The following is a 22,510-nucleotide window of genomic DNA, read 5'->3' on the forward strand; positions in this document are numbered from 1 at the left end:
ATCCCAGCACTTTGGGAGGCTGAGAGGGGCAGATCACTTGAGGCCAGCGGTTCGAGACCAGCCCGGCCAACGTGGAGAAACCCCATCTGTACTAAAAATTAAATAATTAGCCTGGCATGGTGGTGGGCACCTGTAATCCCAGCTACTCAGGAGGCTGAGGCAGGAGAATCGTTTGAACCTGGAAGGTGGAGGTTGCAGTGAGCTGAGATCATGCCACTGAACTCCAGCCTGGGTGACAGAGTGAGACTTTGTCTCAAAAAAAAAGACTTTAAGATGGAATTTTGCATGGATTTCAACAAAACTACAGGTGGCTTCATCATATGTGACTTTGTTTATTTTTATTTTATTTCATTTAGATTTATTTATTATCTAGATTAAATACAGAAACAATTTTTATGAAAAAACATTTTTAAGTAAACAATCCAAGGCATCTATTTTGAATGGAAACAAGGAATTTTCTAATTTAATCCCAATAACAAATCCAGCATTCTTATTAAAGAAAAGATAGTCAAATAAGGTCACTATGCTCCTGGCTGAACTGTGTGTTTTCAGGAGTGGGAGACAGTGAGAGAGGGAGAGGATCAAATATAAGAAATCCAGAGAAGAGAAGGGAAATAGAATGAGAAACAGATGGTCTCAGATTTCCAAACCGGAACTTTTTTTTTCTTTTTGGGGGTTGGTTATTTACCATTTGTAATCTGAACCAAAAAGAGGAGGCAGTTACAACTGCCTTCTAGTGACAACTCACACAGCTGGTGGTGGCTGGAAGTCAGGCCAGCAACTTCCTGGATGCAGGGTAAGGCGAACTCCAGGCCCTTTGCCCCACCCCACACGCGGTGACGGCTACTGTTCCTACCGCTCCTGGTGCCTTCCAGTTTAGGGCTTGGTTCAGGCTGACTGAGAGAATCTCTGGTCCCACGGAGCCAGCCTTGGTTTGGGCCCTGTGTGTGGTTTGTTGTTGTTGTTGTTGTTGTTTTATTGTTTTTTGTTTTTTGAGACAGAGTCTCCCTCTGTTGCCTAGGCTGGAGTGCAGCGGCGTGATCTCAGCTCACTGCAACTTCCACCTCCCAGGTTCAAGCGATTCTCCTGCCTCAGCCTCCCTAGTAGCTGGGATTACAGGCACGCACCACCACACCCGGCTAATTTTTGTATTTTTAGTAGAGACAGGGTTTCACCATGTTGGCCAGGCTGGTCTCGAACTCCCAACCTCAAGTGATCCACTCACTTTGGCTTCCCAAAGTGCTGGGATTACAGGTGTGAGCCACCGCGCCCAGCCCTGTGTGTGGTTTTTATACTCAGCTCTATCCATAGTGTGCTGAGCACAGAGGCCCCCGGTCCAGAGTGTAGTAGGGTATATGGTGTGTCTTTGGTTCGAAAGAGAAGGGTTTACATCTGTCAAGTCCCACTTTCATATTTCCAGTTTGCTGCCATGACACTTTTTTCAAAATATCCGAAATAAATTTAGCAAACCCCTCTCTTCCTGTCCTAAATAAGCTTCTCTTCTTGAATAACCAGTTTCTGAGAATGGCATTACCATTTTCTTAGTCCTGTAGACTCAAACATTTCTCCTTAATGTCCCATATCTAAGTTGTCTCAGTCTTCTAGAAAGGGTGGATTTACTTCCAAAATATCTCTTTAACCTAATTTTTCATTTTTAACTGTACTGCCAACATCCTATTCAAACAATTTCTCAACATCAAAAGTCAGTCCTTCTATATCCCCAAAAACGTGCTGATGTTTTCCTTCAGAAATGGATACCATTTTAAAGTGAAAAAAAAAAAGCCTGGGTGAAGTGGCTCACACACATAATCCCAACACTTTGGGAGGTTGAGGGCACAGGATCCCTTGAGACCAGCCTGGGCAAAATAGAGAGATCCCACCTCTGTTAAATAGATAAATAAAGGGGGAAACATTCTGTAGCCCTTCAGTGTTGATGTAGCTCATTTTGTATTATGATATTATTTAAATATATACAAAGGCCAGGCGCAGTGGCTCACGCCTGTAATCCCAGCACTTTGGGAGGCCAAGGTGGGTGAATCACCTGAGGTTGGGAGCTCGAGATCAGCCTGGCCAACATGGTGAAACCCCATCTCTACTAAAAATACAAAAATTAGCTAGGCATGGTGGCAAGTGCCTGTTATCCTCGCCACTTGGGAGGCTGAGGCAGGAGAATCACTTGAACCCGGGAGGCAGACGTTGCAGTGAGCCGAGATCGTGCCACTGCACTCCAGCCTGGGCGACAGAGCGAAACTCTGTCTCAAAAAAAAAAAAAAAAAAAAAAAAAAGGCTGGGTGCGGTGGCACGCCTGTAATCCCAGCACTTTGGGAGGCCGAGGCAGGCAGATCATGAGGTCAGGAGTTTGAGACCAGCCTGACCAACACAGTGAAACCCTGTCTCTACTAAAAATACAAAAAATTAGCCGGGCGTGGTCGTGGGCACCTGTAATCCCAGCTACCCGGGAGGCTGAGGTAGGAGAAATGCTTGAACCTGAGAGGTGGAGGTTGCAGTGAGCCAAGATCGCTTCATTGCACTCCAGCCTGGGCGACAGTGCGAGACTCCATCTCAAAAAAAATAAATAAAAAGAAAAATAAATAATAATAATAATAAAAAGGCTGGGTGCAGTGGCTCACGCCTGTAATCCCAGCACTTTGGGAGGCCGAGGCAGGCAGATCGCAAGGTCAGGAGTTCGAGGCCAGCCTAGCCAATATGGTGAAGCCCCGTCTCTACTAAAAATATCAAAAATTAGCCTGGGGTGGTGGCAGGTGCCTGTAATCCCAGCTACTCAGGGGCTGAGGCAGGAGAATCGTTTGAACCCAGGAGGCAGAGGTTGCAGTAAGCCGAGATCATGCCACTGCACTCCAGCTGGGCAGCAGAGGGAAATTCCATCTCAAAAAAAAAAAAAAAAAAGAAAGAAAATTAAAAAAATAAATAAATAAATAAAAATTAAGCATACACAAAATTGAGGCAAATGGCACCATGAATCTCTTTGTACCCTTCACCAAGCTATAGCAACAATCAGTTCCTGGACAATCCTCCTTCATCTATATCCCCAGCCACTTGTCTCTAGTCACTACCCCACTGGACTATCTTGAAGCAAATCCCAGATTCCATGTTAGCTCATATACAAATATTTCAGCACGTGTCTCTAAAAAATAAGAAGTCCTTTTAAAGCACAACCACGATACCATTTTTTTTTTTTTTTTTTTTTTTTTTTTGAGATGGAGTCTTGCTCTGTCACCCAGGCTGGAGTGCAGTGGTGTGATCTCGGCTCACTGCAACGTCTGCCTGCTGGCTTCAAGTAATTCCTGCCTCAGCCTCCCAAGTAGCTGGGATTATAGGCATGTGCCACAACACCCGGCTAATTTTTTTTTATTATTATTATTTTGTATTTTTAGTAGAGACGAGATTTTACATGTTGGTCAGGCTGGTCTTGAACTCCTGACCTCAAGTGATCCAACTGTCTTGGCCTCCCAAAGTGCTAGGATTACAGGCATGAACCATTGCACCCGGCCCCACAAAATGCTATTTAAAGTGGACTGATTTCTGGATAGTTTAGCTCACATTTGTTCTACTGGGCTCCAGGTCATACAGTGAGTTTTCCAATTCTGTCCTTTTATCTGGGAGAAAGGAAAGCACTACCACAGTGGGGCCTGGACTGGACTGAGAATGAGAGCCAGACACCTTCATTTAACAACCATTTGTGAGGAAGCTGGCCCGATGGGAGGGGATGATAGTCTTCTATATTCTACCACTCCCTTAGCGGGTTCTCTCCCTCCTCCTGTACTCTGCCATTTCCCTCCAGAGTACCCATCGACCCACGTCATCCCCCACCAGCTGCTGCTCTTCTTATGACCGTGAAACACTTCCCACTTCACATCCTTCCACAGATGTACAAGTGCAAAAGCATCACCACAACAGGAAGCAGTTAAAGGAGCCAATCCCTCTCTCGTCTCCATCCTTTTTGTCTTCTCTCCTCTCTCTCACCCTTCCCTTCCTCTGTCCCTCCTCCACTCCTGCCTTGGGAATACAGCATGCCTTTTATTTATTATTAAATATTGAGACCAAGTCTTGTTCTGTCGCGCAGGGTAGAGTGCAGTGGTTTGATGTTGGCTCATTGCAACCTCCACCTCCCAGGCTCAGCCTCCCAAGTAGTGTGTGCCACCACAACTGGCTAATTTTTATTTTATTTTATTTTTAGATGGAGTTTTGCTCTTGTTGCCCAGGCTGGAGTGCAATGGCTTGATCTCGGCTTATCGCAACCTCCGCTTCCTGGGTTCAAGTGATTCTCCTCCCTCAGCCTCCCAAGTAGCTGGGATTACAGGCATGTACCATCACGCCTGGCTAATTTTGTATTTTTAGTAGAGATGGGGTTTCACCATGTTGGCCAGGCTGGTCTCAAACTCCTGACCTCAAGTGATCCACCCGCCTTGGCCTCCCAAAGGGCTAGGATTATAGGCGTGAACCACTGCATCCGGCCAGCTTGCCTTTTAAACCCCTTCAGACTAACAGCAAAGGACAACAATTAGGGGTTTCTTGAACTGGCTTCTGTCCCCTCTGATGGGCCCAGGAAATTTGAAGTTGTCAAGAATTTCAAGATATTCACTTATTTTCATTCCTTACCGATCATTTCTATGAAACTAGCTCCAGCTCTCATTGTGTAGTTGTTACCCCTGGGATATTAACAATAGGCAAAGAGCTGTCCTCCCCAGGTTTTAATGAGTAGAAATAAGAAAACTCAGGGATTCGGAGGTAGATGAGCCTGGACTGTATTTTCACCTGTACCTATTTTGTTTTCCCTTTTTCTTTCCCCTCTCCCATTCTAATTCCAGTATTACTGGTAGTTAGCAAGTTAGCTAGACCCAAGTCCATTGTAAGAATGACTTCTCCTTTTAGCAAGCAAGTCCCTGCTAGGGACAGTCCAACTTTAAATATTGCATCTTATTGTCAGGTGACATGAGCTGAGGTTTGCTTCAGAAAATATGGCGGCTTCATTTATACGTGGCTGCACACCTTCCCCTGGGAAGGCCTGTTTCACACCCGTTGTTTCTTAAGGAAGAACGCCAGCCAGACTGCAGCCATCTTGTCTTCATTTTTATAGTGTGTGCTTAACACCTCATAAGAGCTTGTAGGGGCTCCAGCAATGTAGAGGCTAACAAGATGAAAGACACCTCAACGAACATCCCCAGTCGGAACCCTGATGACATCCTTTCCTTCAAGGTGTTCTCACCTGGCAGTGGAGACAGGCAACTACCTTGAATATAGATGTTGTCACTTTAGCCATGATCATTAAAAGCGATTCCCAATTTCTTCATCTGTGAAATGGCAACAGTACTGCCACCTGCCCAGGACTATTGATGTTATAACTGTAAAGCCCCACACACGAGAGCTATTCCAAAGCCAGTCCAGTTTCAGGCTCATCAACCCTGCATAATGAATGAGGAAATAAAGGAATGTATGCATGAGTGGATGATTAAATGGATACAGTGGTTTATTTTCAGTATAAATGGAGGGATGCACTAGATCAGAGTTTGTAGGATTTTGCAGTCTGCAATGTACTTTTTTCTTTTTAATTTTTGAAGACTGGGTCAGCCGGGTGTGATGGCTCACACCTTTAATCCCAGCACTCCAGCACCTTGGGAGGCAGAGGCGGGAGGATCACTTGAGCTCAGGAGTTTGAGACTAACCTGGGCAATGTAGCGAGACCATCTCTAAAAAATAAAATAAAATAAAAAGACCAGGTCTTCCTTTGTTCCCCAGGCTAGTCTCAAACTCCTGGCTTCAAGCGATCCTTCCGCCTTGGCCTCCCAAAGTGCTGGGATTTACAGGCATGAGCCATTACACTCAGCATTTATGTAGCATTTTAAAAAATCTTTTTGCAGTCCAGGAGTATGAGATTCAGAATTGTTTAAAGTGAACTGGGTCAGAAGTAGAAGAATCAGAACTTGAACTCAGGTCTTTTCCAGCTAAGCCTGGCATCACTGTTATTTTCATCTGGTATGTCTACCTCCTGCTGAACGTTCAGACTTCAGCTTAAATATCACCTCCCTGCTGCCAGCCTTCCCTTCCAGCTCAGCTAAGGTGCCCTCTTCCCCTTCACTCTCTTTCTCATTCACCTGTTTTATTTTCTTCATTTATCACTACCATGATTTGACATCATTTCATTTTTTGAGTTGAAGTCTGCAGGGTATTCTATGTGTCAGTTTCTGTGTTGGACTTGACCTCCATTATTTAATAACATAATCACACAGCCTTATGAAGATAGTCTCTTATCTCTGTTTTACCTATACAGAAACTGAAGTTTGTAGAGTTTAAGTTAATTTCCAAGTTTATTTTTTTATTTTTATTTTTTTTGAGACGGAGTTTTGCTGTTGTTGCCCAGGCTAGAGTGCAATGGCGTGATCTCGGCTCACCACAACCTCTGCCTCCCAGGTTCAAGCGATTCTCCTGCCTCAGCCTCCCGAGTAGCTGGGATTATAGGCATGTGTCACCACGCCCGGCTAATTTTTGTATTTTTAGTACAGATGGGGTTTCTCCATGTTGGTCAGGCTGGTCTCTAACTCCTGAGCTCAGGTGATCCGCTCTCCTTGGCCTCCCAAAGTACTGGGATTACAGGTGTGAGCCACCACTGCGCCCGGCAATTTCCAAGTTTAAACAGCAGTAATAGTGTTACTCTAAGTAGAAAGGCTCTGATATTTAATTGCAATGACCACACTTTTAAATACTGTGCTAGCCTCCTAAAAGTGTTATTTGATTACCTTTCAATGTACTGTTTTATTTTATTTTATTTTTTCAGAATTGATGTATAGTGTCTACATCTCTTTTTTTGTTTTGTTTTTGAGATGAGGTCTGGTTCTGTCACCCAGGCTGGAGTGCAGTGGTATGATATCACTGCAACCTCTGTCTCCCAGGCTCAAGGGATCCTTCCACCTCTTGATCCTCTCACCTCAGCCTCTCGAGTAGCTGAGACTGTAGACACGTGCCACCATGCCTGTCTGAATTTTGTATATTTTGGGGGGTAGAGTCAGAGTTTTGCCATGTTGTCCAGGCTGGTCTTGAACTCTGACTACAAATTACTGGAGATGGCAGACAACAGTGGAAAAGTGTGGATTTCAGCTTCTGGTACTTACTAACTGTGTTTGGGTAAATCTCACCTGAGTCTTGCTTTTCTCATCCGTAAAATGAGAAAAATAAAACTTTAGTTACAGGGATGTTATAAGGATTAAATGAAATAATTCATATAAACGACCTGATATGCACTTGGTGATAAGTTAACTTTATTTTTTTATTTTATTATTATTTTTTAAGATGGAATCTTGCTCTGTCACCCAGGCTGGAGTGCAGCGGCACAATCTCAGCTCACTGCAACCTCCACCTCCCTAGTTCAAGCCATTCTCCTGCCTCAGCCTCCTGAGTAGATGGGATTACAGGCATGCACCATCACGCCCGGCTAATTTTTGTATTTTTAGTAGAGACGGGGTTTCACCATGTTGGCCAGGCTGGTCTTGAACTCCTGACCTCAAGTGATCCACCGGCCTTGGCCTTCCAAAGTGCTGGAACTACAGGCGTAAGCCACTGTGCCCAGCCAGTGACAAGTTAACTTTAGTCTCTTTCCACTATCTCTTGTTCATAACAATTTACTAGTCCATATATGAGATGTGATTATGAAATAAAGAACAAGATCGATATTTCATGTAACTATACTGAAATGAAAACATCTAAATCCCTGCCATCCCCAGCATAGCAGTACATCTTGGGAAGCTACCCACTTGGCCTGACTCCACTCACTGTGTTTGCTCAAAACATTTTTGGAATGCTTCTCTCTGCCAGTCAGAGCCCCAAGCAGAAGACATTCACAGGAAATGAAATCAATGATTTACTATTCATCCGCCATAGACTGTTACTCATCCTGAACAAGTGAATGAGTGATTATTTTCAAAACAGACGAACAGATAAGAGCAAGCCACAACCCTCACACCACTTCACAGAGTGGCCATTCAGCACTCAGACCAAGTATCCCTCAGCTTCCCAGAACTTTTTCCAGATATGCTCAGAGAAGCACTTGTTGGCAACTTCACCAGGAGCCACTTTCTAAATGGGGAAGTGATTGGCTCTGAGGAACAGCATGGATTAGTCACAGGAGGCGAGGGATGGTGACATTCCTGAAAACAGAGGGGACCAGAAATAGATTTACACATGTCTAGGGCACTCTTTTCTCTACAGAAAGGTTTAAAAACACTGGCTCTAATGAGGGGTGGGTGGTATGTAACAAGGGTAATGTGGGAGAGAGGCAAACCCATTTCAGGGAAAAGCACTTCCCTGGAGATGTTCTCAAGAGCCTTTATTTACAGAAAAAGTTGCGTGACCGTGAGCATCCTGAAGAAGAACCACCTTCCTCAGATTTCAAAGGCCAACCATGTTGATGCTCTTAGCCAGTGATTACTAGCTGGATCTGTGGATTTGTGAGATGCCTGTGTGGTGATGTGAAAACGGAAAAGTCCAAGAACCGGAAGCCAAGCAGCTTAGACGGCTCTGGAGCCTTGGGGCCAGTGCTAGGCACTCAGAGTGAGACCATCCCCTGCTCAGGTGAAGTGTCTTTCCTGCAAGGCTCTACAACCACTGGAGAGAGACCCAAGGTCCTCCGTCATTTGAAAGGCTTAACTGCAATTTCTTTTTTATTTTACTTTATGTCTAATTTTTAAAATAGAAACAGGGTCTCTCAGGCCAGGCGCGGTGGCTCACGCCTATAATCTCAGCACTTTGGGAGGCCGAGGTGGGTGGATCATTTGAGGTCAAGAGTTCAAGACCAGCCTGACCAACATGGGGAAACCCCGTCTCTGCTGAAAATACAGAATTAGCCAGACATGGTAGTGCGTGCCTGTAATTCCAGCTACTCGGGAGGCTGAGGCAGGAGAATTGCTTGAATCTGGGACGCAGAGGTTGCAGTGAGCTGAGGTCAGGCCACTGCACTCCAGCATGGGCAACGAGAGCTAAATGCTCTTGTTGTTCTCAAAAAAAAAAAAAAAAAGAAAGAAAGAAAGAAAAGGAAAAGAAAAAAGAAACAGGGTCTCATAATGTTGCCCTGGCTGGTCTCAAACTCCCCGGCTCAAGTGATCCTCCTGCCTCGGGCTCCCAAAGTGCTGGGATTACAGGTGTGAGCCACCACACCTAGCCACAATTTCTTTCTGTTTCTCTCTCTTTTTTTTTTTTTTCTTCAGAGTCTCCCTCTGTTGCCCAGGCTGGAGTGCAGTGTCACAATCTCGACTCACTGCAACCTCTGCCTCCCAGGCTCAAGCAATTCTCCCACCTCAGCCTCTCCAGTAGCTGGGATTACAGACAGGCACCATCATGCCCGGCTAATTTTTTATATTTTTTTAAGAGACAGGGTCTTGCCATGTTGCCCAGGCTGGTCTCGAACTCTTTGACTCAAGCAATCCCGCCCACCTCAGACTCCCACAGTGCTGGGCTTACAGTTACGAGCCACCATGCTCAGTCACAATTTCTTAATTTTTTGTTTTAAATTGAACATTTTCATTTCTTAATTTAAAAAAATGAACATTTTAAAACCCCCAGAAAATTGGAAAGAATAATACAAAGAGAATAATACAACAAATCCTCATATGTTTTCTCACCTAGATTCACCAGCAGCAGGTTTTTGCCATATCCACCGTGCTTCACTCTTTCTACTCACACACACTTCTCTTTAGCCAAATCATCTAGAAGGCTGCCCATATTATGACATTTCACCCCGAAAACTCCAGCCTGCATTTCCCAAGCGCAAGAACATTCATAATCACAACCTAATCACAACACCAGTATCACATCTAGGGAAATTCACATTCATACAAAAACAGCATCCAACACTGCATCCACATTCAAATTTCCCAAACTGTCCCAAAAACGTCCTTCGTAGCTGATTTTTTTGGGATTCAAGTACCAGTCAAGGATCTAGCAGAAGATACTCTAGGCCCCCCTTGCGATCGCCCTGCCTCTGACCTGGAATCAGCATCTCTCCATGAAGCTCTGACTCCTTTTAGTAGAAAACGATACTTAGAACTCAAAATCTAGATGCCAAGTATGCTGTCTCTGCAAATTTTCTTTTCTTTTTTGTGGAGATGGAGTCTCACTATGTTGCCCGGGCTGGTCTCAAACTCCTGGGCTCAAGCAATCCTCCTGCCTTGGCCTCCCAAAGTGCTGCAATTACAGGCTAAACCACCGCACCTGACCTTCATGTTGGTTTTTTTTTTCTGAGACAGGTCACCCAGGCTAGAGGGCAGTGGTGCCATCACAGTTCACTGAAGCCTTGACCTCCCAGGCTCAAGGGATTCTCCTGCCTCAGCATCCTGAGAAGCTGGGACTACAGGCGTGTGCCACCATGCCCGACTCATTTTTTGTGTGTATTTTTTGTAGAGACGGGGTTTCACCATGTTGCCCAGGCTGGTCTTGAACTCCTGGGTTCAAGCAATCCAGCCACGTCAGCTGGGTTGGGCTGGGACTACAGGCATGAGCCACCACACCTGGCCCACTAAAATTTTTATTTTTACTTTATTTTGTTTATTTTGTTTGTTTGTTTGAAACAGAGTCTTGCCCCGTCACCCAGTCTGGAGTGCAGTGGCTTGATCTCAGCTCACTGTAACCTCCACCTCCCGGGTTCAAGTGATTCTCCTGCCTCAGCCTCCCAAGTAGCTGGAATTACAGGTGCACGCCACCATGCCCGGCTAATTTTTCGTCTTTTTAGTAGAGATAGGGTTTCACCATGTTGGACAAGTTGGTCTCGAATTCCTGACCTCAAGTGATCCACCAGCCTTGACCTCCCAAAGTGCTGGGATTACAGGTGTGAGCCACTGCACCGGGCCTATGTGTGTGTGTGTGTGTGTGTGTGTGTGTGTGTGTGTGTGTGTGTATCTTTTTTTTTTTTTTTTTTTTGAGACAAGGCTTCGCTCTGTCGCCCAGGCTGGAGTGCAATGGTGCGATCTTGGCTCACTGTAACCTCTGTCTCCCAGGTTCAAGCAATTCTCCTGCCTCAGCCTCCCAAGTAGCTGGGATTACAGGACCTCGCCCCCACGCCCAGCTAATTTTTGTATTTTTGATAGAGACGGGGTTTCACCGTGTTGGCCAGGCTGGTCTCAAACTTCTGACCTCAAGCGATCTGGCCACCTCAGCCTCCCAAAGTGCTGGGATTACAGGCATGAGTGACCATGCCTGGTCCACTGCAATTTGTAAATGCAATTTGCAATCAATAAATTTCCAGGTCACTGTTCCTCATCCCAGGCTTTCCTGAGACATGATGAGGGTTACTAGCAATACAGTGTGACTCCAGAGGACAGTTCAACCTTCATCCTGAGAGAATTTCTATTTTAGATGCCTTTCAGAGGCTGAGGGAGTGAGTTAAACCTTCACTTGGCCTCACCTGAAACATTCATCTTCGCTGCTTTAAGGAACTTGCCCTTTCCTCCTAAGAGCACCAAGTCATAAGACATTTCTAGGCCGGGCGCGGTGGCTCACGCCTGTAATCCCAGCACTTTGGGAGGCCGAGGCGGGTGGATCACGAGGTCAGGAGATTGAGACCATCCTGGCTAACACGGTGAAACCCCGTCCCTACTAAAAATATAAAAAATTTAGCCGGGTGTGGTGGCGGGCACCTGTAGTCCCAGCTACTAGGGAGGCTGAGGCAGGAGAATGGCGTGAACCCAGGAGGCGGAGCTTGCAGTGAGCCGAGATCGCACCACTGCACTCCAGCCTGGGCGACAGAGCGAGACTCCGTCTCAAAAAAATAAAATAAAATAAAATAAAAAGACATTTCTAGACCCTGCTCAAGAAAGAAACAAGAACATTAAATGTATAGCTTTAATTTCAGAAAATCTGCATTTCAACACTGATTTACCATCTTTCATCACTCTATTATCATGGGTTAGTCACATAATTTTTCTGAGCCTCAATTTTTTGTTGTTGTTCTTCCAAAGAAAAATGTATTGAAGCAACTTTCCCATGTTGTTTTGTTTTCTTAGGTGAATAATAATTAAACAAGGTATTATGCCTGAACGTGCTAGGAAATTGTAAAGAGCTATGTAAACACTATTACCAAAGAGGAACAAGAGTGTGACATTTTAGGTGGGCTGAAGTGGCACAGACAATCGAAGGCCAGGAGCAGTCTCAGTCCCCAGCTCTTCAATTAAAGCCTTGAGCTAAGAGGTGGATTGGGGCTTGCTTTTCTTCCCCTCTCTTAGTTTCCCTTAACGGGAGCTGCTAATAGAGGAGCAGGCCCTAAGGAAGCTCCTAGGAGGCTCCGTCCAGGCTCACCTTGCACACTCAGCCCCAGGAGCACCCACACGCAGTCTGGTGGGAGGGCAATGACTAATGTAAAAAGTCAGAGCCAAGAAACTGAAAGAACTGTGCCTCTTGTCATCTAGAGATGTGTTTTCCAAACCACACTTCCCATGGAACATTGGAGATTGGCTAAAATATTTCTCTTGCTGGTTCAGGCCAGCCCATTCTAGGAGGGTCATTTTCCCCTGATGCTCCCCTCCTCAAACTTCCAGTTCTCCTTGCTCCACTTCCTGTGTGTGCCCCTTAGACAGACCCTTCAGGGACTGCCTTTAAGGAGAATCCCCTTGAAGTTACTCACAGCACTCTGTGCACCAGAGACATGAGCTGGGGATGAAGATCTGTCTAATTACCAACAAAATCAAGGGAGGGAGAAGAAAGGTTATGACCAGGGCTCTGAGCCAGTCCAGCCAAGGTGGGGCTATGGGGTGGAAGAAAATTTGTTGGCTTTGGTCTCAAAACCAGGGAAAAGAGAAAATGCAACTGTACTTGTGCTATCAAGATGCCTCTCAGCTGAAATGCAATTCAAGTCCATTCAATAGACATTTATTAAGCCCCTACTGAGGGCACAGCTAAAGTAAGATGCATGGAGCCTTATGGAGCTCCCATTCTACCCTGGAGAGAAGCACTTAAGCAAATGAAATGCCCTTCATTGTGCTTGGTGCTATGATAAAGGGGGCACAGAGGACAGGATATCCACTTCCTCATGAAATCAGCCCATTCCCTTTTGAATATGTCTTATAATTAGGAAGTGTCTTTTCTCTGTTCCTTCTCCCTCTACCCTCCTAGTCCTTCCTTCCTCTCCTCCTCCTTCCGTTTTTCTATTTCCCTTTCCTCTTCTTCCTTCTGCCCTGTCCCTCTTTTCTCCTCCCCTCCCAGGTCCTGCCAGCTCTGAGAACCTGAGGTCCTGCTTCCCACCCTCTCTGCCCCATCTATGCAATATGGGCAAAGAAGGGAAGTGAGGTCAGGCAAGGCCTCTTAAAGGAGGCCAGAAGAAGGAAGAATTCCAGGCAGAGGGAACAGCATAATTTGAGAAGTATGGCCTTTCCCAAAAGGCTTGGGGAAGTATGATTTACTTACTCATTTCTTGTCCCTCCCCATAATCTATCTCTTCCCCTTAACCTAAGTCATGAGGCTGAAAAAGCTTCTCCTGAACCTTGAAGCCCATTCAGCCTCAAAATTAGCTGCTCTAAGGAATACTAGTGTGGTAGGTGAAATAATGGCCACCCGGAGATAGCAAGTCCTAATCAGGGTTTTTGGAGATGTAATGATATTAAGGATCTTAGGCCAGCTGTGCTGGCTCACACTTGTAATCCCAGAACTTTGGGAGGCTGAGGCAGGTGGATCACCTGAGGTCAGAAGTTCGAGATCAGCCTGGTCAACATGACAAAACCCGGTCTCTACTAAAAATACAAAAAAAAATTAGATGGGCGTTGGTGGTGCATGCCTGTAATTCCAGCTACCTGGGAGGCTGAGGCAGGAGACTTGCTGAAATCCGGGAGGCGGAGGTTGCAGTGAGCCAAGATTGCACCATTGCACTCTAACATGGGTGACAAGAGCGAAATGCCATCTAAAAAAAAAAAAAGAAAGAAAAAGAAATTGAGAATCTTGAGATGGAGAGACTATTCTAGATTATCTAAGTGGCCTTAAATGCGACCACAACTGTCCTTATAAAGAAAAGGTAAAAAGAGATGTCAGAGAGATGCACACAGAGAAGGTGATGTGAAGACAGAACAAGAAGACTTGAAGATGCTGCCTTAAAGACTGGGGGAGGCCAGGCGCGGTGGCTCACGCCTGTAATCCCAGCACTTGGGAAGCCTGAGGCAGGCAGATCACGAGGTCAGGAGTTCGAGACCAGCCTGGCCAACATGGAGAACTCCCATCTCTACTAAAAATACAAAAATTAGCCAGGCATGGTGGCGTGTGCCTGTAATCCCAGCTACTCGGGAGGCTGAGGCGGGAGAATCGCTTGAACCTGGGAGGCGGAGGTTGCAGTGAGCCGAGATCACATCACTGCACTCCGGCCTCAGCAACACAGCAAGAATCCGTCTCGGAAAAAAATATTAAATTATATTTAAAAAGACTAGGAGGTTGTAGTTACAAGCCACGGAACTCCAGCAGGCACCAGAAACTGGAAGAGGCAAGAAATACATTCCCTTCCAGAGCCTCCAGAGGGAGCGCAGCCCTGCTGACACCTGAGGTTAGCCCAGGGATTCTGATTTAGAGCTTCTGGCCTCCAGAATTGTGAAATTAACATTTCTAATTGTTGTAAGCCACCCAGTTTGTGGTCATCGGTTACAGTTACCACAGGAAACTTGTACAATCAGATTCCTCCAGAGATGAAGCATCTCTTTTGCCTAGGAGTCTTTTGGAAGGAAGGAGAGAGGAGAGAAAAGAGAAAGAGGGTGACCTGTCCCTTCCTTGCTTAGGTGCTGGCCAACACTGGTGGTCTCCAATCCAGAGAGCCACACTTGTACAAAGACTTGTCCTGGATTTTTTTTGTTTGTTTGGGGTTTGTTTGTTTGTTTGTTTTCAGACAGAGTCTTGCTCTGTCTCCCAGGCTGGAGTGCAGTGGCACAATCTTGGCTCACTGCAACCTCCACCTCCCAGGTTCAAGCAGTTCTCCTGCCTCAGCCTCCTGAGTAGCTGGGACTACAGGCACGCGCCACCAAACCCAGCTAGTTTTTGTATTTTTAGTAGACACGGGGTTTCAGCATGTTGGCCAGGCTGGTCTCTATCTCCTGACGTCGTGATCCTCCCACCTTGGCCTCCCAAAGTGCTGGGATTACAGATGTGAGCCACCACACCTGGTCTGTTTTTTTTAAAAAATTATTTATTTATTATATTTTTTTGAGACAGAGTCTCCTTCTGTCACCTAGGCTGGAGTGCAATGGTGCGATCTCAGCTCACTGCAACTTCCACCTCCCGGGTCCAAGCACTTCTTCTGCCTCAGTTTCTCACGTAGCTGGGACTACAGGCATGCACCACCATGACCAGCTAATTTTTGTATTTTAGTAGAGATGGGGTTTCACCAGGTTGGCCAGGCTGGTCTCAAACTCCTGACCTCAGGTGATCTGCCCGCCCCAGCCTCCCAAAATGCTGGGATTACAGGCATGAGCCACTGTGTCCAATCTATTTTGTGTGTGTGTGTGTGTGTGTGTGTGTGTGTGTGACGGAGTTTTGCTCTTGTTGCCCAGGCTGGAGTGCAATGCCGTGATCTCGCCTCACCACAACCTCTGCCTCCCTGGTTCAAGCGATTCTCCTGCCTCAGCCTCCTGAGTAGCTGGGATTATAGGCATGCACCACCATGCCCGGCTAATTTTGTATTTTTAGTAGAGCCGGGGTTTCTCCATGTTGGTCAGTCTGGTCTCGAACTCGCGACCTCAGGTGATCCGACCCCTCAGCCTCCCAAAGTGCTGGGATTACAGGTGTGAGCCACTGCGCCTGGCCAGTGCCAGGTCTATTATTATTATTTTTAATAAAGATAGGGTCTCATTATGTTGCCCAGGCTGGTCTCAAACTCCTGGGCTCCAGGGATCCTCCTGCCTTGGTTTCCCAAAGTGATGGGATTAGAGGCATGAGTCACCACTTCTAGCCTAAATTTACATTTAAAAAAGTCTATTCATCTGGGAGAGGTGGTTCACCTGCCTTTAATCCCAGCACCTTGGGAGGCTGAGAGGAAGGCAGAAGGATCACTTGAGGCCAGGAGGTAGAGACCAGCCTGGGCAATATAGCAAGACCTTGTCTCTACCCAAAACAAAACAAGTCTATTCAAAATGAGATCTTGAGACCAGGTGTGGTGGCTCATGCCTATAATCCCAGCACTTTGAAGGGTTGAGGCAGGAGAATCAGTTGAGTCCAGGAGTCCAAGACCAGCCTGGGCAACACAGCAAGACCTCATCTCTACAAAAAAAAAAAAGAAGCTGGGCATGGTGGGACACACCTGTAGTCCCAGTTACTCAAGAGGTTGAGGTGGGAGGATAGTTTGAGCCCAAGTTGAGACCACTGCACTCCAGCTTGGGTGACAGAGCAAGACCCTGAAAAACACAAAGCAAAACAAACAAAACAAAAAAAAAAAAAAGGAAAGAAAAAAAACACTTAAAAAAATTAGATCTTGGCCATGCTCTGTGGCTCATGCCTATAATCCCAGCACTTTGGGAGGCTGAGGCGGGCAGATCACTTGAGGTTGGGAGTTCGAGACCAGCCTGGCCAACATGGTGAAACCCTGTCTCTATTAAAAATGCAATAATTAGCTGGGCGTGATGGCACATGCCTGTAATCCCAGCTACTTGGGAGGCTGAGGCAGGAGAATTGCTTGAACCCGGGAGGCAGAGATTGCAATGAGCTGAGATCGTGACACTACACTCCAGCCTGGGCGACAGGGAGAGACTCCGTTTCAAAACAAACAAACAAAACAAAAAACAAAAAAACTCCCAACATATAAAGCTGATAGACTTACAATGAAAGAAAAGAGGATACCACACTACCCTCTTAATCCTCAGTTGGGTGACCCCAACCCCTGTCCCTCAAAGTTCCTGGGGGTCCCTTGACAAAATCCTAGCGATCCCTAGGCTAAGCTAACCCCCTCATTTGGCAAGCAAGGAAGTTGAGGCCCAGAGAGGGGCAGCACATGGTTTCAAAGTCTTCTGACCAGGAAGGATCCCCTTAAAGTCTAGGGGTGAAAGTCATTCCCAGCAGTTCCAAAGCTGCCTTTGTTTGGCAAGGCAACACCCCAGCCTTTAGGATTTGAAACAGTGGGCAGACTTTACTGCCTGTTTTTGTTGTTGTTGTTATTTGTTTTTTTGTTTTGTTTTGAGACGGAGTCTCACTCAGTTGCCTAGGATGGAGTGCAGTGGCGGGCGTGACCTCAGCTCACTGCAGCCTCTGCCTCCCAGGTTCAAGCCATTCTCTGTCTCAGCCTCCCGAGTAGCTGGGATTACAGGCACCTGCCACCACACCTGGCTAATTTGTTTGTATGTTTAGTAGAGACAGGGTTTCACCATCTTGGCCAGGTTGGTCTTGAACTCCTGACCTCGTGATGCACCCACCTCGGTCTCCCGAAGTGCTGGGATTACAGGCATGAGCCACCGCGCCAGGCCTTGTTTGTTTTTTTAACAGGGTCTCACTTTGTCACTCAGGCTGGAGTGCAATGGTGCCGTCTCAGCTTGGCTCACTGCAACCTCGACCTCCCAAGTTCAAGCAATCCTCCTGCCTCAGCCCTCCAAGCAGCTGGGACTACAGGCACACACCACCATGCTGGGCTAATTTTTATATTTTTAATTAAGATGGGGTTCACCATTTTGCCCAGGTTGGTCTCAAACTCCTGAGCTCAAGCAATCTGCCCACCTGCCTTAGCCTCCCAAAGTGCTAGAATTACAGACCTACTGCATGTTCTTATTGTTATTACTTGACCGTTCCTCAAGGACAGAGTGAAGGAGAAGGATAAGATATAGGGCATGCTTCAGAAATTGTGAGTGCAGCCAACCGGGTTCACCCTGGGTCTCCCTCTGGCCATCTGAGAGGATGTACCATAGCAAAAATATGGCAGGGGCCGATGAGGGAAGGTTAAACATACTCACATGAACAAAGAGAGCTTTGTGGTCCAGAGTGGATTCTGACATGACCACACACGGGGACATGTCAACTTGCTTTCCCTTCTGAGGGAGGAACTTCATGCTGATGTGTCAGCTCTGTCCCTGTGCAAGACCCCTACTCCCATCTCACTTCTTTTGGCCACTGTAAGATATACTGCCAGATGAAGTCATTTCTCTTCTCTCAATTTATTTATTTATTTAGAGATGGAGTCTTGCTCTGTCACCAGGCTGAGTGCAATGGCATGATCTCAGCTCACTGCAACCCCCGCCTTCCAGGTTCAAGCGATTCTCCTGCCTCAGCCTCCGGAGTGGCTGGGACTACAGTCACATGCCACCATGCCCAGCTAATTTTTGTATTTTTAGTAGAGATGGGGTTTCACCTTGTTGGCCAGGCTGGTCTCGATCTCTTGACCTTGTGATTCGCCCACCTCAGCCTCCCAAAGTGCTGGGATTACAGGGGTGAGCCACCGCACCCAGCCCCCCTCTTCTCTCTTTGTAATAGAACAATGTAGACATTTATGAAGCTTTTCCTAGCTTTTCAATGTCAACACAAATAAAGCACAATGCATCTGAATTGCCAGCCCCCCCAACCCAGTGCAGAACAAATGGCAGGAGTCCTAAATAAAACAGGGGTTTGCACTGAGCTGAAGACAAGTGAGGAAGCCAAGCTGGGATTTCTGTAAAAGTGTCCCAGACAAAAACAGTTTGCATCTCAGATGCCTAGTTTTCCATAGTGCTTTTTCCAGTCTACCTAAAACTATTTTTATATGCATCATTTCCTTTATCTTACAGTTTGCCTAAAGGCAGGGAGAAATACAATTAATTCAATTTTTCTGGAGAAACAGAGATCCAGCAATTCTATGTCAAGGGGCATAGGTGGAGTCAAAAAACTATCTTAAAGGCTGGTGTCCTTTTATCATCATAACAATGGTCGTTAAGTAGTTGTTTGGCCAAATGTTAAGAGTTCAAATCTTGGCTCTGCCATTTACTAGCCATGTGACCTTGGACAAGATACTTGACCTCTGTCTCAGCACCTTCATTTGTAAAGTAGTTCCTAGTTCATAGTCTTGTCAAGGAATTGTTTGAGTCACATATGTAAGAAGCAAAGAACAACACCAGCATATAGTAAGTACTCAATAAATTTGAGTTATCATTTATGTAGCGCTTTATGGTTTACAAAGCGCTTTCACATACATTATTATCTCTTGACTAAGATCCAGATCATTTGACTTTCAACCCAGGCATTTGGAAACAATTCAGAATACTGGGTAAAATCCAGCATGTTTTACTGAACACATCCAAGGAGGCTAATACTAGGTATGGTATTGCCAGCCCAGTCTTGTCTTTTTGCTCCATGTCCTGGAAGAGCATTCTGCAAGGTCTCCAGGATATCCCCTTTGCTCTGGAAGCAGCTACTACCCAGGAAGCATTAATTTTTCCTCATCCTTTGTACAGCAGGAGGCAGAATTAATACACATTGTTGCTTAAGCTCCAACTGTCTTATCTCCCTGCTTCCAAACACCACTGGCTATTCTTTAGGAAACCAATTCCGGGCTCAGGGAGTTACGCTGTGTCATTTCCCCTGGTAAAACCTTCACAGGCCTTATAAAGCAACCTCAAAAAGCCACTCCATGGGTGCTGGTCACCATCCCTCCCCCATATTCCAACCAGGGACAGGCCCGGACTGACATTTCTGGAAAACCCAGCGTGTGCAAGGTTAGGTTACCACGGTCCATACAAATGAGGAAATTAGGCTGTAGAGAGAAGTAACTTGTCTAAGGCACCGCAGTAGATACGAGTGCTGTAGCTACGCACTTACCAGCTCTATGATCTTCCCCAACCTCTCTGAGCTGAGTTTTCTCATCTGTAAAACTGGGATAATGATTAAACACACTCCTAGGGTCAGTATAAAAATTCAGTGAGTTAATTCATTCATTACGATTAGCACAATGACTGGCACATACAAGAGCCCAATAAATGTTAGGTTTTATTATTATTATTACCCAAAAAAGACTATCAGGGTGTACTCATTGCCTCTTTCATTATAGCAAGTGGGACCCTTGTCCCTGACTGAAGACAATGACTTTGTTTCCAAATGAAAGAGGGTTAGCATCCCCCAGCCAAATTCACCAGCATGGGGCATCAATATGGTTGTGACTTCCACCATCTTTGCAGTGGGAGTAGTTTTGTCCAGCCTACGATACAATTCACTTATTATTGTGCAGTGGTGATTCGGTCCTTCTTTGAATCCTTTTATTGACAGGATATCCACTCCCTAATGAAATAAGCCCATTCCCTTTTGAACACCTCTTATAATTAGGAAGTGTGTTTTCTCTGTTCCTTCTTCCTCTACCCTCCTAGCCCTTCCTTCTTCTCCTCCTCCTTCCTCCTTTCTTTTTCCCTTCCCTCTTCTTTCTGCCCTGTCCCTCTTTTCTTGTCCCCTCCCAGGTCCTGCCAGCTCTGAGAACCTGAGGTCCTTCTCCCCACCCCCTCTGCCCCACCGGGAAGGCACTATTCAGTCACTGACCATAACCTTGTAGAGCGCAGTAGGTCTTTAGTGCAGCCACTTGGCCAGCTGATGGGGAACTCAATTTCCGATGGTCCTAACAACCCTTTGGGTTTTGCAGGATCTTTGAGAAGCAAAACCTTTTACCTAGGCCTTATGGCTTGGCCTTCTGGTCCATTAGTATCATCCACCAGTTCACCCGATTTCCATTAATAACCGCATCTAGAACCACATGAAACTTGAAATGGGTTGATCTCCTGTCTTGAGGCCTAGCTGGGCGGGTATGCCAGCCAAGGAGAGGGCTGGGGCGCCGGGGGTGACTCTCGGGAGGTGAAGCACACAAGCAGCCCATAGGTTGGGATCCTCCGCCTCCAAGTAGCGCGACTACAGCTCTTGCCCGCACGGAGCAGCCTCGGACAGCGCGGCCGCTTTAAGAGAGGGGCGGGGCCCGGGTACAGGCAAGTCAGGGCCAGCCCACAAGGCTCCTTTTCCTTTTTGATCCATTCAAAAATTACTCATTGCAAATTCCCGGACTGCTAGGCGAGGAGAGGGAAGGGGGCGGAGGAGACAGGGCTACTGCAGGCGCAGCGCTGGGGGCAGCCGGGGGCCCGAGTGGCTGAGGCTGGTCCCGCAGGGGCCGCTTGCCGGCGTTCTGGCTCCTGTGGCCTCACCAGGAAGCGTCAGAGTCTCGACACTGGGGAAGCTCGGAGCGCCGCCTCCGCCGCCGCCGCCTCCTGCCTGGCTCTGGGTCCCCGAGCCCCCTCCCCTGGCCCAGCCCGACTCCCTCCTCCTTCCCGGACCATCCGGCTCGGGCTCCTTCCCTGGCGATGGCTGGCCGCTGAGCCATGGCTCAGTACGGCCACCCCAGTCCGCTCGGCATGGCTGCGAGAGAGGAGCTGTACAGCAAAGTCACCCCCCGGAGGAACCGCCAACAGCGCCCCGGCACCATCAAGCATGGATCGGCGCTGGACGTGCTCCTCTCCATGGGGTTCCCCAGAGCCCGCGCGTAAGTGGCCGGGCTCGCAGCCCTCGGCGACCCCTCCCGCGCGCGCGGCCGGCCCTCGGCTTCGCTCCGGCTCGCCTCCCAGCGCCTGCGGGACAGGCAGCGCGCTCCCCGCTGCCCGAGACCTGTTGGGGGCAGGATGGGCGCGCTGGCAACCCGGGACTCGGCTCCGGGCGGGGGTGCGGGGGAAGACGCGGCGCGGGGGCGTTGGGCCAGGTCTCGCCGTGGGATGCCTAAAGCTGGGGGACGAGGGCGCGGGGTTCGAGTCCCGGGTACAGTGCCCAGCCTCCGCCCCACCCGGGTGGAGCTCAGCGTTTCTCTCGCGCGCTCCCCTAGGTCTCCAGCGCCGAGCGCCTAGGGAGGCGGGGCCCTGCGGAGGACTCGGGCACCCTCTCCATCTGGAATACTGGGCTGGTCTGGGATCCTCCGGTGTCTGGGAAAGGGCGAGAGACTGCGGGGCAGGGAGGCCGGCGCCCCCGTTGCAGCGGCTTCCAGCTCCGGATGTCGCTCTCGGGTTCGGTCTCCCCCTGGAGTAGGAGGAGCGGGAGCGTGGGTGTTCCTGCGTGTTCATTGATGGGGAGGATGGAATCAGAAGGAGAAGCGATCCCTCCAGGGGACCTGGGTTCTCGTCAGTGGTGACGGCAGCTCAGAAATCTGTGGGTGCCTGAGAGTAAGGAGGGGGAGCTGTTCTTCATCCTTCCTCTAGGAGAGTGGGGTAGGGGAGGGCAGGGAGAGCGCAGGTGGCTGCCCCTGGAGCCTGCTGGGGAGAGGCCTGTTTGCCAGCATAGGGTGGCGGCGGCCGGAGTCGTCTCAAGCCCGTCGGCTCAAGTCTCACGGGCTGGAACTCTGCCTAAGAGGAAGCCAAGGCCCAGCGGCCAGGCCCTTCTCCCCTTGTTAATCCCTGCCGTGCAGATTTCTTAGGTGGGGACACAAGGCCTGGCGTCCGGACTGGGCGCAGCTTCTTTTCATCTTTGAATTACATCACCTGAACAGGAGAGTTGGCCAAACTTAATCAGTGAGGGCCAAGTAAATGAAAGTCCTTTTTATTTTTTTCCCTTCTCACATTTTTTTTTCAGGCGATAACTT

The 22,510-nt window shown here is 47.7% G+C and overlaps 1 protein-coding gene across 2 annotated transcripts in view; it reads left to right on the forward strand.

The window, feature by feature from the left end:
- Positions 1-20,860: 20,860 nt before the first annotated feature.
- UBASH3B (ubiquitin associated and SH3 domain containing B) overlaps positions 20,861-22,510 on the forward strand; it is a 158,412-nt gene continuing 156,762 nt past the window's right edge. The window contains exon 1 of one of the 2 annotated variants that reach the window (XM_004052303.5): positions 20,861-21,427. In XM_004052303.5, coding sequence (XP_004052351.3) covers positions 21,267-21,427 — 161 coding nt within the window. In that variant the 5' untranslated portion in view covers positions 20,861-21,266. The remainder of the gene's footprint in view (positions 21,428-22,510) is intronic. The other variant, XM_031016288.3, reaches the window with a different exon arrangement.

This window comes from Gorilla gorilla, chromosome 9, assembly GCF_029281585.2.
Source record: "Gorilla gorilla gorilla isolate KB3781 chromosome 9, NHGRI_mGorGor1-v2.1_pri, whole genome shotgun sequence".
NCBI lineage: Eukaryota > Metazoa > Chordata > Mammalia > Primates > Hominidae > Gorilla > Gorilla gorilla.